The sequence below is a fragment of the Beta vulgaris genome, chromosome 4 (assembly GCF_026745355.1).
Source record: "Beta vulgaris subsp. vulgaris cultivar EL10 chromosome 4, EL10.2, whole genome shotgun sequence".
In the NCBI taxonomy this organism is placed as follows: Eukaryota; Viridiplantae; Streptophyta; class Magnoliopsida; order Caryophyllales; family Amaranthaceae; genus Beta; species Beta vulgaris.
Window position 1 is genome coordinate 15,847,705 of NC_079205.1, and position 12,339 is coordinate 15,860,043.

A 12,339-nucleotide genomic window follows, 5' to 3' on the forward strand; every position below is an offset into this window, starting at 1 on the left:
TCCTGTAATTTGCCAAACACCAAATTTGGGACTCAAATTCTATATAATTAGATTCAAGGAATTCAAAGGAAATCCTTCTATCTAAATGCTACCTAAGAGGACAAGATATCCCCCCAAATCTAGTAGTATAAAATTGCAGGCCACTTACACTATATGATAGTCACGGTCCACAAGGATGCTAGAGTGAACAACGGAATTCTAAGCCTCTCCCACAGCCACAAGGAATTTAGAGAGAACAAACGATTGTAAGCCTCTCGCTCTCGCTCTCCCTCACCAAGAGACAAAAGGATTCCATAGCAGGATTCTTCTGAAAATCCCTAATTTCTCTATGGACAGAAAGCAACATAGGATGGCCAAACCAGCAGCTCTCCAAAATCTTACTCACATATTCCTCCAAAACATGATCTCTAATGACATTATATCTAAAATACTCATCGGTTGTTCTAGTAGAACTTGTCTAGGACTTAGGTCATACTAGGTAGAGTGATTCCTTGGAGGAAGTTCTGAGCATACAACTAGTTCTGCAATCATCTAAGATTATTGTATTAATGCATTTGTTAATTGAGTGTGAGGATCGGGGCGTTATGTAAAATAATCATTAAACTTGTTCCTGACAATTACTTGCGATTGAAAGAAGAATCTTTGCTAAAAAATAAAACATAAATTTTGAGGATAACATATCTCATTTTTGTGTTTCAGGGCATTAACATAAAACAGTTGCAACTTGCAAGCTCGGCCCAATCTTTTCCTAAAAGGATTGAGCCGGCAGATAGTGAAATACCTTCAAGTCCTTCAATGGATCTGGTTTGTCGGCTGTGTGTACAGCCATATGGTCCATGGGTGCATTTCCAACAAAATATGCGTGTTAAACGTCACCTAGGATAGATTGTAGAGTGGATTCCGCACACTGTAATGAGGAGAGGATTGTGAGAAAATAATTAAAAGGAAGAGAGAAGATAGGCACCAGATTCTAAGAGAAATACCTTTCGCAGTGTCTTCATTCTCATAAACCTCTTCTGGAAAATGCCAAGCAGGTTTCCCACCAAGAGAGCCATAAGAAGTTCCATGAAGAAGAAGAAAGAGCCGAGCCTCCAAAATGCTCTTGCGATGACTTTAGAGGAAGAGAGGAACTAGTTCAATGCTTACTCAAAATTCCAAACCACAAGCACAGGGAGATAAAGATCTTATTTGAAACTCGTCTGGCATAAAGTTGCCCAAATAATATGACAGAAAAGAAAGGCTATGTTCTCTTCCCTCAAATAAGATGATCTACTCTGGTCTACAGAAAAAAAAACATCATTTCCTAGTAGAAATGAGAGAAAAATTACAAGAGGGTCACCTCAAGCCAGGAAGAATTTTATATATCCCATGAATGACATGAAACTGCTTTACAATCAATCTCATCCTCATCTATCTCTGAATCACTAAGGGTCACGACACATCCAGCTAGTTTGATTTGCTTGGTAAGGTTTCTCAAAGTTGTGTAAATTTCTTCTTTAAGTGGGTGGGTTTTGTCTTTAACCATAAACACATGTACATGGCTTTGTATCTCGATCCAGCTACACCCAGGCTGCTTCACAACTCCCTCCTGAATCATACGCTTTCGAACCCTATTAACATCTGTCCACATCCCAAGCTCTGCATACATGTTTGAGAGAAGAACATAAGGACCAGAATTAGTAGGATCAATTTCCATAAGTCTCTCTGCCACATATTTCCCCAAATCAACATTTTGGTGAGCCTTGCAAGCAGAAAGCAGAGAAGCCCATATAACATTATCAGGCTGAATTGGCATATTCTCAATCAAATCTTTTGCTTCATCAAAGCAACCAGCTCGACCAAGCAAATCAACCAGCTCGACCAAGCAAATCAACCATACATGTGAAATGGTCCTTCCATGGTTCCAAACCATGCAACTTAAACATTGAGTAGAAATAGTGGCGACCTTCTTCCAGCAGACCGGCATGATTACAAGCACACAGAACTCCAATCATTGTTATCTGATCAGGTTTCTCACCAGATAAAATCATGCTCTTGAACATCTCGAGAGCTTCAATCTCATATCCGTTTTGAGCATAGCCTACAATTATTGCATTCCATGAAACATGATCTCTTTCAACCATGTACTGGAAGACCTGCACTGCATCTTCAACTGAGCCGCATTTCATGTACAAGTCTATTAAAGCATTCCCCACAAAAATGTCACATTCTGGTCTTAAACGAAAGCAAATTCCATGTTTCAACAAATGTGCGTGAGCCTGCATGCCAAGATTCAAATCAGCAAGATTTCCACAAGCATTAAGAAGATTCCCAAATGTATAGTGAGTGGGCAAAACAGACTCTCCCTTTAATTGCCGAAACAAGCTGAGAGCCTTTTCATTTTCTCCATTTTGTGCGTATCCTGCCATAAGTGCATTCAGGATACTATGTTCTTGTCCGTCATCTTTATAAACAACAAGTTGGCAGTCTGTACACTTGCTGCTTTTGCATAACCGCTCACCATAGTTGTTTCAGAAATCACATTTCTTGATGGCATACGCTCAAAGATGAATCCAGCTTCATTAATTTTACCACATTTTGCATACATATCAACTAATGCATTACTTAAAATTAGGTCATTCCTGTACTTGTCATTTTTCACAACCAAAGCATGAATTTGCCGACCTTTTCCAATCAATGTTAATGTTGCACAAGCACTAACCACACTAGCCAGTGTGACTTCATCTGGATCTACCCCATGATCCATCATGTTTGCAAACACCTCAACAGCTTCACTCACAGGACCATTTTGTTCATAACATGTAATCAGACTATTCCACGTCACTCGGTTCCTTTTAATCATCCCATCAAATACCTTCCGAGCACATTCAACTTCACCACATTTTGCATACATATCAACAAGAGCAGACCCCATATACACATCCATCAAACACGACGACTTCAACATCAAGCCATGGACTTGAATTCCAATCTCCAAATCCACTAACCCAGCACAAGCACTAAGAACACTACCGAATGAGTATTGATTCAGAACAAAACCATCTCTATTCATCCCCAAGAAATACTCTACCGCCTCTTTGAACCGATCATGCTGAGCAAACCCAGAAACCATCGAATTCCAGGAGCACTGATCACGCTCAGGGATAGCCAAAAATACCTCAGAAGCTTCATCAAGAAACCCCCATCTCGTTAATGCACTTAATACTGAATTGTAACTGAAAATGTTTCTGTGAAGCATTTTATCGAACAGTTTACGTGCATCAACTACAAACCCACATTTTCCATACATATCAACCAGCCTATTCTGAATAAAAACTTCAGATGAGAACTGGGATTTGAGAACCTGGGCATGAACGCAACGGCCATGACGAACTGAGTTTGATTGGATGCACCAATCCAATAACTTGGCAAAGGGTGATGAATTTGAGAATAATATGGTTTCAAAATTTTGCTTCAGGACCACATTTCTTGCCATCCCATAATTAAAGTGTCACACATACTACTTTCCTATAATCCTCTACTTGTCTAATAGCCGTGTAATGTGCACAAATTTCAAAACAACTCAATTAACATCGCAAACACTAAGTCCCGTTTGTTCAACTTATTTTCAATCCTTAAAAGAAAAAATAAGTTCGGATAAGTAAAATTCAATAAAAATAAGCAATAAGTTATAATAAGGTCTAATAACAACTAATAACGTCTAATAAGTTCATAGATCTGATAAGGTCTAATAAGTTCAGAAAAGTTCGATTAAGTTCAGATAGATTCAAATAAGCAAAAATAAGTTGAAAAAAACAGAGCCTAAGCTTACACTAAGCTCACTCGTGTTAGGTTATGGTATTTTTTTAGTCTTGTCTTATTTTAATCTTTGAGTATTAGGATCTTGACCTGTCTCAGACATATTTTTTTTAAGGTAAGATGAAATCCTTTGCAAGGTTGGGGGAATACTAGGGATCTCTCCTTGCAAGAGGTGAGACTCGATCCCAGGATCTCTGAAATCGGATGTGATGCCAACACCACTAGACTATCACTTGCTGCTCCCCGTCTCAGACATATGTCAACTAACTATCTATTATGTGTCAACTATGACTAGCCACTTACATGAAGGCTCCTTTGCTTTGACGTAAAGCATTTTCAATGAGAATTATTTTATCAAAATACATTTTGCAAGGTTAATGCAATTTTCAAATAACACTTCAAGATCAAGTTGTTAATTGGTTTATTCATATCTTCCTTTCGAGATCACATGTAAAACTTTCGGTTAAAAGTTTTTGAAAAAGAAGAACAAATGAATAGGCATTTCACAAATATTCCAGCAAGACCATGGTAATTAGAACAAACATTATGTGAAGGAACGTAAAAAGTCCACAAAACAATGCGGTCCAGATCAAAACTTGTCGGACTGAATTGGATTTGGAATTTTTGAGTCAAAAAAATTTCGGACTAAACATGGACTCAACCCTCTAGAGTCCAAAAGTCCAATCTTATTTTCGTAGCCACATCCATCATCTTATTTTCGTATACCCGACTAGCATAGTTGTCCAAGTAACAACATTCTTCTCACACATCTGATGAAAAACAACACAAGCCGCAATCCAAATCACCACTATTTACATAACTCACAACCATTGTGTTCTAAGGAATCAGATTTCTCGCAGGTATATTCGATCAAAAACTATCTGAGAACCCCTCATGTCTTTCCTATCTCTAGCATGTGCTCCCACAAGAGCATTATAAGACACTACATTTCTCCGAGGCATTTTATCAAATGCTTTGCGTGCACAACCCAATTCACTACATTTCCCATACATATCAATCAAAGCGTTGAATACCTCAAGGAAAGGACAATACCCATGAATGATATCCAATAGAGCAGCACACGAGTTCAATATAAAAGGGTAAGTCTAGTTATGGGGTTTGATACTAGCACGGACCATTAAAAGGTACAAATGCAAGTATTCAAGACAGAGTGTTTGGGCTCAGTTAAGCAAAATCCCAATTAAAGCAAGAAGGCCCCCCCCCTTTGTCCTGCCTAGGTATCAACGATGGGTCCTACCATCAAGTTATCCTAATAAAAAAGGCTGATGGCCCAAAAAGGTTATCTTGCCATTAATCTCAGGAAAGCCCACTCAATTAAATGCTCCTCAGTTGGAGATTTCCAAACACTATAAATACTAGTTGCCTCATTAATGAACACGTATTGATTTCTCACCTAAGAAACCAGAGCATCTCTCTCTAGACTTTCTCTCTCTACTTTGATCATCAACTGACTTGAGCGTCGAAGACGCAATCTCGGAACAACCCCCAGGGCAGTCTAACGTTGTTTTGCAGGATTTCGGTGTACAGACAATTGACTTTGGATAACAATCTCAGGACTCAATCTTATTCAGCAAACCTTAGCATCCTTAATTTTCTAAACAAAAACAGTATAGCGTATGTGAGGATAGTACAAAAAGTTACTCCGCCATCACTCAGCAAAATTCATTCCATTGCTACTCAGCAAAAACCCATCTCATTATTACTCAGCAATGGCCCCAACAAAGAGCACCCGTAACAGACAACCTTCAGCACAACCCAGAAATCTAAGCGGGCACCCTCATCCTCACACCAGAGGAGATCCGCGCGGACACCCTCCTCTCCCCGTCCCAGCAAATACAGCGTCTTAATCCTCAACCATTGTTCGCAGCAGACATCACTCTCATAGCTGATCAGCTTCAGCAAACCTTGTAACACAGCATCATGGACATGCTGACTGCCATTCAGCAAGGACAGGCCCAACCCAACGTTCATACTCCCTGTTATGGCTGCATTTTTTGACAGGATGACATTGATGCAGCGACGCGATGACTCGGTGACAGGATGTCGTCTGACGTGATGATGAAGCAGTTACGATTGAAAGACACAGCGGAGAGCACAAGGATGGAGCTGAGTGTAAAACAAGTAACGGTTTCTTAAATAAGGAAAGAGCATTATGAGGCAAAAAATCAGCAATTAAGGAGCCTTGATTGAGATGTTGGACATCAATGGAGAAGATCTCCCATGATTTAAGCACCGAATTTAAATGTAATAATTAGTGAATTTATCTTTGTATTCGTTGAGAAAAAGCCAAAGGATAAAAGAAGGCATATAAAAGAGAGAGAGGAGGGACGAACGGTTTTTTTTTAGGCAACATTGTCAAGGAAAACACTAGAGAGAAAAATCATTCTTGTAATAACAAAGTCACTCTAAGAGGGACAAAGAACTATAGTAGATTGGTGGATCTCCATCCACCCGCGGTTTTTACCCACCTTCATTGGGGTTTTCCGCGTCACCAGTTTTGTGTGTTCATCCCCTTTGATCCCCTTTGCACTTTTTGTCGTGTCATCTTTGCAAAATCTGGTTGAGTCGTCCCAAACTTTAATTTCATCACAAGTGGTAAATTTTAGCATAAACAATTTGGCGCTCACCGTGGGGCACAACTAGACCATCTATTATTCAAAATCTATCAAATGGGGGAAACACCTAACCTCGACGAAATGCAGAGACAATATGAGCAAATGAGGGCAGAAATGCTCGAAATGAAACTAGCCAATGAGCGACTAGCTACTGGCTTCACGACGTCGCAAGAGAGAATCCAGAAATTGCAAGAAGAGCTAGCATCGTCTAAAGCTTCGAAGGTCCGACGTCGCACTAATTTGAACAACATTCCTTTCATGGGGAACCTTTCTGAGTTAGATAATGAGGAATCTGAAAATGACGAAGAGCCTGAAGATGAGGAGCCCTTAAAGAATGAAGAAAATGACCAAGGCGAAGAAGAAGTGAATCCTATGGCAAAGCGTCTGGTCCAGATCGAGAAGCAGAATAAGCATCTGATGAAGCTCATGTCTCAGCTCCCCGGGGCCCCGACGCCAGGCATCGTGGAGCATCCAGACGGTTATGCAGAGTCGCCGTTCGTCGAAAGAATCACGAGGGTCGCGCTTCCCAAAAAGCTCAACCTGCCTACCCTCGCTGCTAGTTATGATGGTTCAACTGACCCAGGCGAGCATGTTGCCTAGTACAAGCAGCGGATGTGGCAAGCGTCAATTCCTTGGCATTTGGTGGAGGCATGCATGTGCAAGTCCTTTGGAGCTATACTCACCGGACCCGCTCTCAAATGGCTCGGATCTCTCAAGCCAGGCAGCATTGGAAATTTTTCCACCCTAGTCAACAAGTTCTATGAGAAGTTCGAAGGCAGTCGCAGCCTAGAAAAGCAAACGAGCGACCTATATGGCGTCGTCCAAGGACCTAAAGAATCTGTTCGCGATTATTATAATCGCTTTAATAAAGAAATGATTAGTATTAAAGATCTTGATATTAATACCGCTATTGAATGTTTCAGGAAAGGATTAATCTTGCAATCAAAGCTATACAACCGTTTGACGAAGTATCCGTGCTAGACGTTTGAGGAAGTCAAATCGAGAGCGCTAGCGTAGATGAGATTGGAGGAAGATGATGCCATTCTTAACACTATATCAATGCGACGAGAGCCAGAGACTCCTATGGACCGGAAGGCTTTCGTTCCCAAAAAGAACAATTGGCGAAGCCACCCGTATGGTCGCTCAAATCAGGTAAACAATGTTACTGACGTTGTTGAGAATGCACGTAACGACGCAAGGGCGGAATCGCCGGTCTTTCCGGACCTAGATTCATATGGATTCTCCGTCGATGTCGGAGGAGTCGTGAACGCCTTGACCAAAATCGGAGCGCCTGTCCGTTGGCCAAAATAGAGCGACCGACCAGATGCACAAAAAGATCAGACGAGATGGTGTCAGTTCCATCATGATCATGGCCATAAAACGGAAGAGTGCATTGCGTTGCGACGAGAGGTCGCGTTCATGCTCAATAAGGGGCACCTTAAGGATCTCCTGAGCGACAAAGGTAAACCGTCTTTCGAAAGAAGCGTCGTGCAGTCTGACCGTCCCGCGTCGCCCACGCACGTGAAGGTAATCAATGTTATTTCTGGTGGATCTGATGTATGTGGACTAACATATTCCGCAGCTAAGAGGCTAGCAAGAGAGGGCACTCCTTCGTCCATCGTTTTTAAGTCTTGCAGGTCAGCAGAAGAATGCAAGCTCGAAGCGATGGCAATCACCTTTGATGACGACGACGTATGCGACGTAGAGCATCACGATGGACTGGTCATATCCCTGACTGTTAGTAATTGCTTGTTGAAGCGGGTGTTAGTCGACGGGGGCAGCTCAGCCAATATCATATTCAAAAGTGCCCTCGAAGGTATGGGATTGTGTGATAAGGATATTACTAAGAAATCTACTAGTTTGATAGGATTCAGTGGAGAGGCCCAGCATACAGTCGGAGAGGTCACGCTGCCGACGTTGACCAAAGGCGTCAATTTGCCAACTAGATTCAACGTTGTGGATTGCCCGTCAGCATATAACATCATCCTCGGCACTCCATGGATCCATAAGATGAAGGCGGTCCCCTCAACTTATCATTAGTCGCTGAAGTTTCCAACCAAGTGGGGCGTCCAAGAAATAAAGGGTGAGCAGAAATCTGCAAGAGAATGCTATAGTTCGTCGCTCAAGCCCCCCAAAGCGTCCATCTAGCAATTAAAGGATGGATCAGCGCCCGACGCGCCCAGCGAGCAGGACGTGGATGAAGTGATGCTCGATCCATCCATCCCCGATCGTGTCGTCCGAATCCGAGCGACGTTGTCGCCAGAAATACGAGGTCAGTTGGTCGAATTTTTGAAAGCTAACCAAGACTGCTTTGCTTGGTCCCATGAGGATATGACAGGAATCAGCCCTGATGTCATCACGCATAAGCTCAACGTCGACCCCTATCACAAGCCCGTGAAACAGAAAAGACGCAAATTTGCACCTGAAAGGAATCAAGTCATCAATGACGAGGTTCAAAAGCTGATCGAAACCGGAAAGATCCGTGAAGTAAAATATCCAGATTGGTTAGCCAATGTTGTGGTGGTCAGCAAAAAGATCGGGAAGTGGAGAGTCTGCATCGATTTCACAGATTTGAATAAAGCGTGTCCCAAGGATCCATTCCCTCTCCCTCATATAGATGCAATGGTCGATGCAACAGCTGGTCACGAGCTTTTAACGTTCATGGATGCGTACTCCGGGTACAACCAGGAAAAGACCGCGTTTGTCACTGATAAAGGTATATATTGTTATAAGGTTATGCCTTTTGGCTTGAAAAATGCAGGTGCCACTTACCAGCGATTGGTCAATCAAATGTTTAAAGACTAACTGGGCGATACCATGGAAGTATACATAGACGATATGCTCGTTAAATCCAAGCGAGCAGGCGATCACATTCAACATATGTCGGAAGCTTTCGACGTCCTGCGAAGGTATGGCATGAAGTTAAATCCAACTAAATGCACATTTGGAGTGTCTGCAGGAAAATTCTTAGGATACGTTGTGACGCAAAGAGGAATCGAAGCTAGCCCGGATTAAATTAAAGCTATTATCAACATCCAATCCCCACGAAGCGTCAAGGAGGTGCAAAAGTTGACCGGTCGTGTAGCCGCGTTGAATCGCTTCATATCCCGGTCGTCTGAAAAATGCCATCTGTTTTACGATGTCCTAAGGAAGAACAAGGGTTTCGACTGGTCGCAGCAACACGAAGACGCGCTGCAGAAACTTAAAAGCTACTTAGCGTCACCGCCATTATTGTCGAAACCAAGGGTCGGCGAAACATTGCAGCTCTATCTAGCAGTAAGCAACGTGTCCATCAGCGCCGTCCTGACGCGGGAAGTAGAAAGCCAGCAGTTACCGATCTACTATGTCAGTAAGTCTCTGCTAGACGCGGAGACCAGGTATTCTTCTTCAGAGAAGCTTATTTTGGCCATAGTCGTAGCTGTTAAAAAGTTTAGGCACTATTTTGAAACACATACTGTTATCGTTATGACTAACTATCCTGTTAAGCAAGTGGGCAATAGCACTGAGCGCATACGACATCTAGTTTCGTCCAAGAACGACCATCAAGTCACAGGCTTTGGCAGACTTTAGCCCAGAACTGGAAAAGCTTGCGGACGATGCAAAGATCAATCAAGTAAACGGCAATATATGGATATTGTTGATGGATCTTCTAATTTTCGTGGTGCAGGTCTTGGCATCATGCTAAAGTCGCCACAAGGGGGCAAGATAGTACGAGCCATCTGCTGTGAATTTAGAGCGACGAATAACGAAGCCGAGTACGAAGCGCTCATAGCAGGAATGACGTTAGCAGAAGACATGGGAGCAAAAGCATTAAAAGTCTTCAGTGATTCGCTGCTGATAGTCAGCCAAGTCAAGGGCGAATTTGCGGCAAAGGACTCTAAAATGGCCATGTATCTAGAAATAGCTCAGCGTAAGAGTAAAGTGTTTAATTCATTTGACATTTTGCAGTTACCAAGGGATCAGAACACACAGGCGGATGCATTGGCCAATCTTGGATCCTCGTTAAGGGACATTTCGTTTACCTCCATCCCTATAGTTCACTTAGCAACCCCTGCTGTTGCTAGGAATGCTGGGGATGTTGTCGCAACGGCGAGCGAACAGGTTCAAAGCAACCACAAAGTTGTTAATAATCCTGCAACTATTAGCGACCCCTGTGCCGAGGAGGTAAATATCAGTTGGACAAAGCCACTTTACGATTTTCTTGCTAACGATGTACTTCCAACAGATAAGGCAGAGGCACACAGAATTCGATTTAAAGCGTCGCGATACATACTCATTCAAGGAGTGCTGTTCAAAAAGTCTGCTGCAGGCCCCTACTTGCGTTGCTTAGAGAAGGATCAATGGGGGCAAGTTTTGAAGGACATGCATGAAGGCACTTGTGGAAATCATTCAGGCGGACGCAACTTATCCAATAGAGTATTGCGCATGGGGTATTATTGGCCAACGATGAGAGAAGACACGATAAGGTATGTTGCCAAATGTGATAGTTGTCAACGACACGCAGGTATGACGCATAAACCTTGTGAAATTTTACATCCTACTCTAACACCTTGGCCTTTCATGAAGTGGGGCATGGACATAGTCGGAAAATTACCTCCAGCCCCGGGTCAGAAGGTCTTTATGTTGGCACTAACTGATTACTTTTCTAAGTGGATTGAAACAGGTTCTTTTCAACAGGTGCTCGACAAGGAGGTAATTTCTTTCATATATACTAACATTATTTGCAGGTTTGGTGTTCTGTCCGAAATAATATGCGACAAAGGGTCGCAAATCATTAGCAACGAGACAAGACGTTTCTGCGATGAGTGGAGCATAACGTTGTTAACGTCAACACCTAGGTATCCGCAAGCCAATGGACAGGCTGAATCCAGTAATAAGACGATCATTGACTCTTTGAAGAAGCGACTCGCAACCAAGAAGGGTAAATGGGCGGAGGCATTGCTTTCCATCTTATGGGCTAATCGCACGACGCCGTACACCGCGACTGGACAGACACCGTTCTCGTTAGTATATGGTTGCAAGGCTGTCCTACCTTCAGAGGTGAGCATCCCGACTGCGAGATGCAGTCTGGCGACGGAACGACAAAACTGCGATGAGCTCGTAAACGACTTGGATACAATTGAGGAGTTGTGCGACGCAGCCTTGATACGCATGGCGGCCCAGCAGCAAACAGTTGCAAGGAGTTTCAATAAAAACGTCCAAGCCAGGTCCTTCGTCGAAGGTGACTGGGTCCTAAGAAAAGTATTTCAGAACACACAAGAGGCCAACACTGGTAAGCTAGGGCAGAAATGGGAAGGACCATACCAATTAAATTAGCAAGGTGGTGGGCAACGGAGCATATCAATTGGTCCGATGCGACAGAAGCTCCGTGCCACGTAGTTGGAATGCCACACACCTCAAACGATACTTCTTTTGAGCTAAGTAATAAGTTTTGCTTTCCCATTCTAAAAAACAACAGACAAAAAAATATATAATATATATAAACATAGACAATAACGCTAATGTATCTGTGTCGCTAGCTGCTAGCGACCATAGTGTGCTCTCACTGGGTATTGATTGAATTTCAGGGAAACTGTCCCCGCTCGTCTCGTCAACATTCCGACGATTTCTTATCAAACACCAGGCAGACTTGCATTTTAGTACCACATAAAGTCTTTTGGCCTACTACTGCTCCAGCTGAAGCTACAACAGGGGCACAATCATTTTGAAGATATAACTGCTTGCGACGACTCCTCTATTTCTCTGATAAACACATGTAAGTAGCTATGTATTTCCCATGTATATTCTAAAGACATTTTTGTCCAAACGTTACGTCTGAACGACCCAAGATGATTTATACTAAGACCAAACGTCACGTCTGAACGACCAAAGATGGCTTACTAAGTGCCTGACCATCCTCTAGAAA

The 12,339-nt window shown here is 42.7% G+C and overlaps 1 protein-coding gene and 1 pseudogene across 1 annotated transcript; one reads left to right on the top strand and one right to left on the bottom strand.

The window, feature by feature from the left end:
• Positions 1-1,313: 1,313 nt before the first annotated feature.
• LOC130591234 (pentatricopeptide repeat-containing protein At2g13600-like) lies at positions 1,314-3,475 on the bottom strand (annotated as a pseudogene).
• A 3,976-nt stretch (positions 3,476-7,451) lies between these two features.
• Positions 7,452-12,074, top strand: LOC125496509 (uncharacterized). Its single transcript, XM_057393968.1, has 3 exons — positions 7,452-7,586; positions 10,383-10,900; positions 12,002-12,074. The coding sequence occupies exons 1-3, from the start codon at positions 7,452-7,454 to the stop codon at positions 12,072-12,074; spliced, it is 726 nt and encodes a 241-aa protein (XP_057249951.1).
• Positions 12,075-12,339: the final 265 nt, after the last annotated feature.

Bases quoted from the DNA above. Each gene is read 5' to 3' on its own strand.
- LOC125496509 (XM_057393968.1), top strand. From the start codon at position 7,452: ATGAGATTGGAGGAAGATGATGCCATTCTTAACACTATATCAATGCGA. The intron at 7,587-10,382 runs GTAAACAATGTT...GACATTTTGCAG, and splicing joins CGTATGGTCGCTCAAATCAG to TTACCAAGGGATCAGAACAC. The intron at 10,901-12,001 runs GTATGTTGCCAA...ATTGAATTTCAG, and splicing joins ATGAGAGAAGACACGATAAG to GGAAACTGTCCCCGCTCGTC.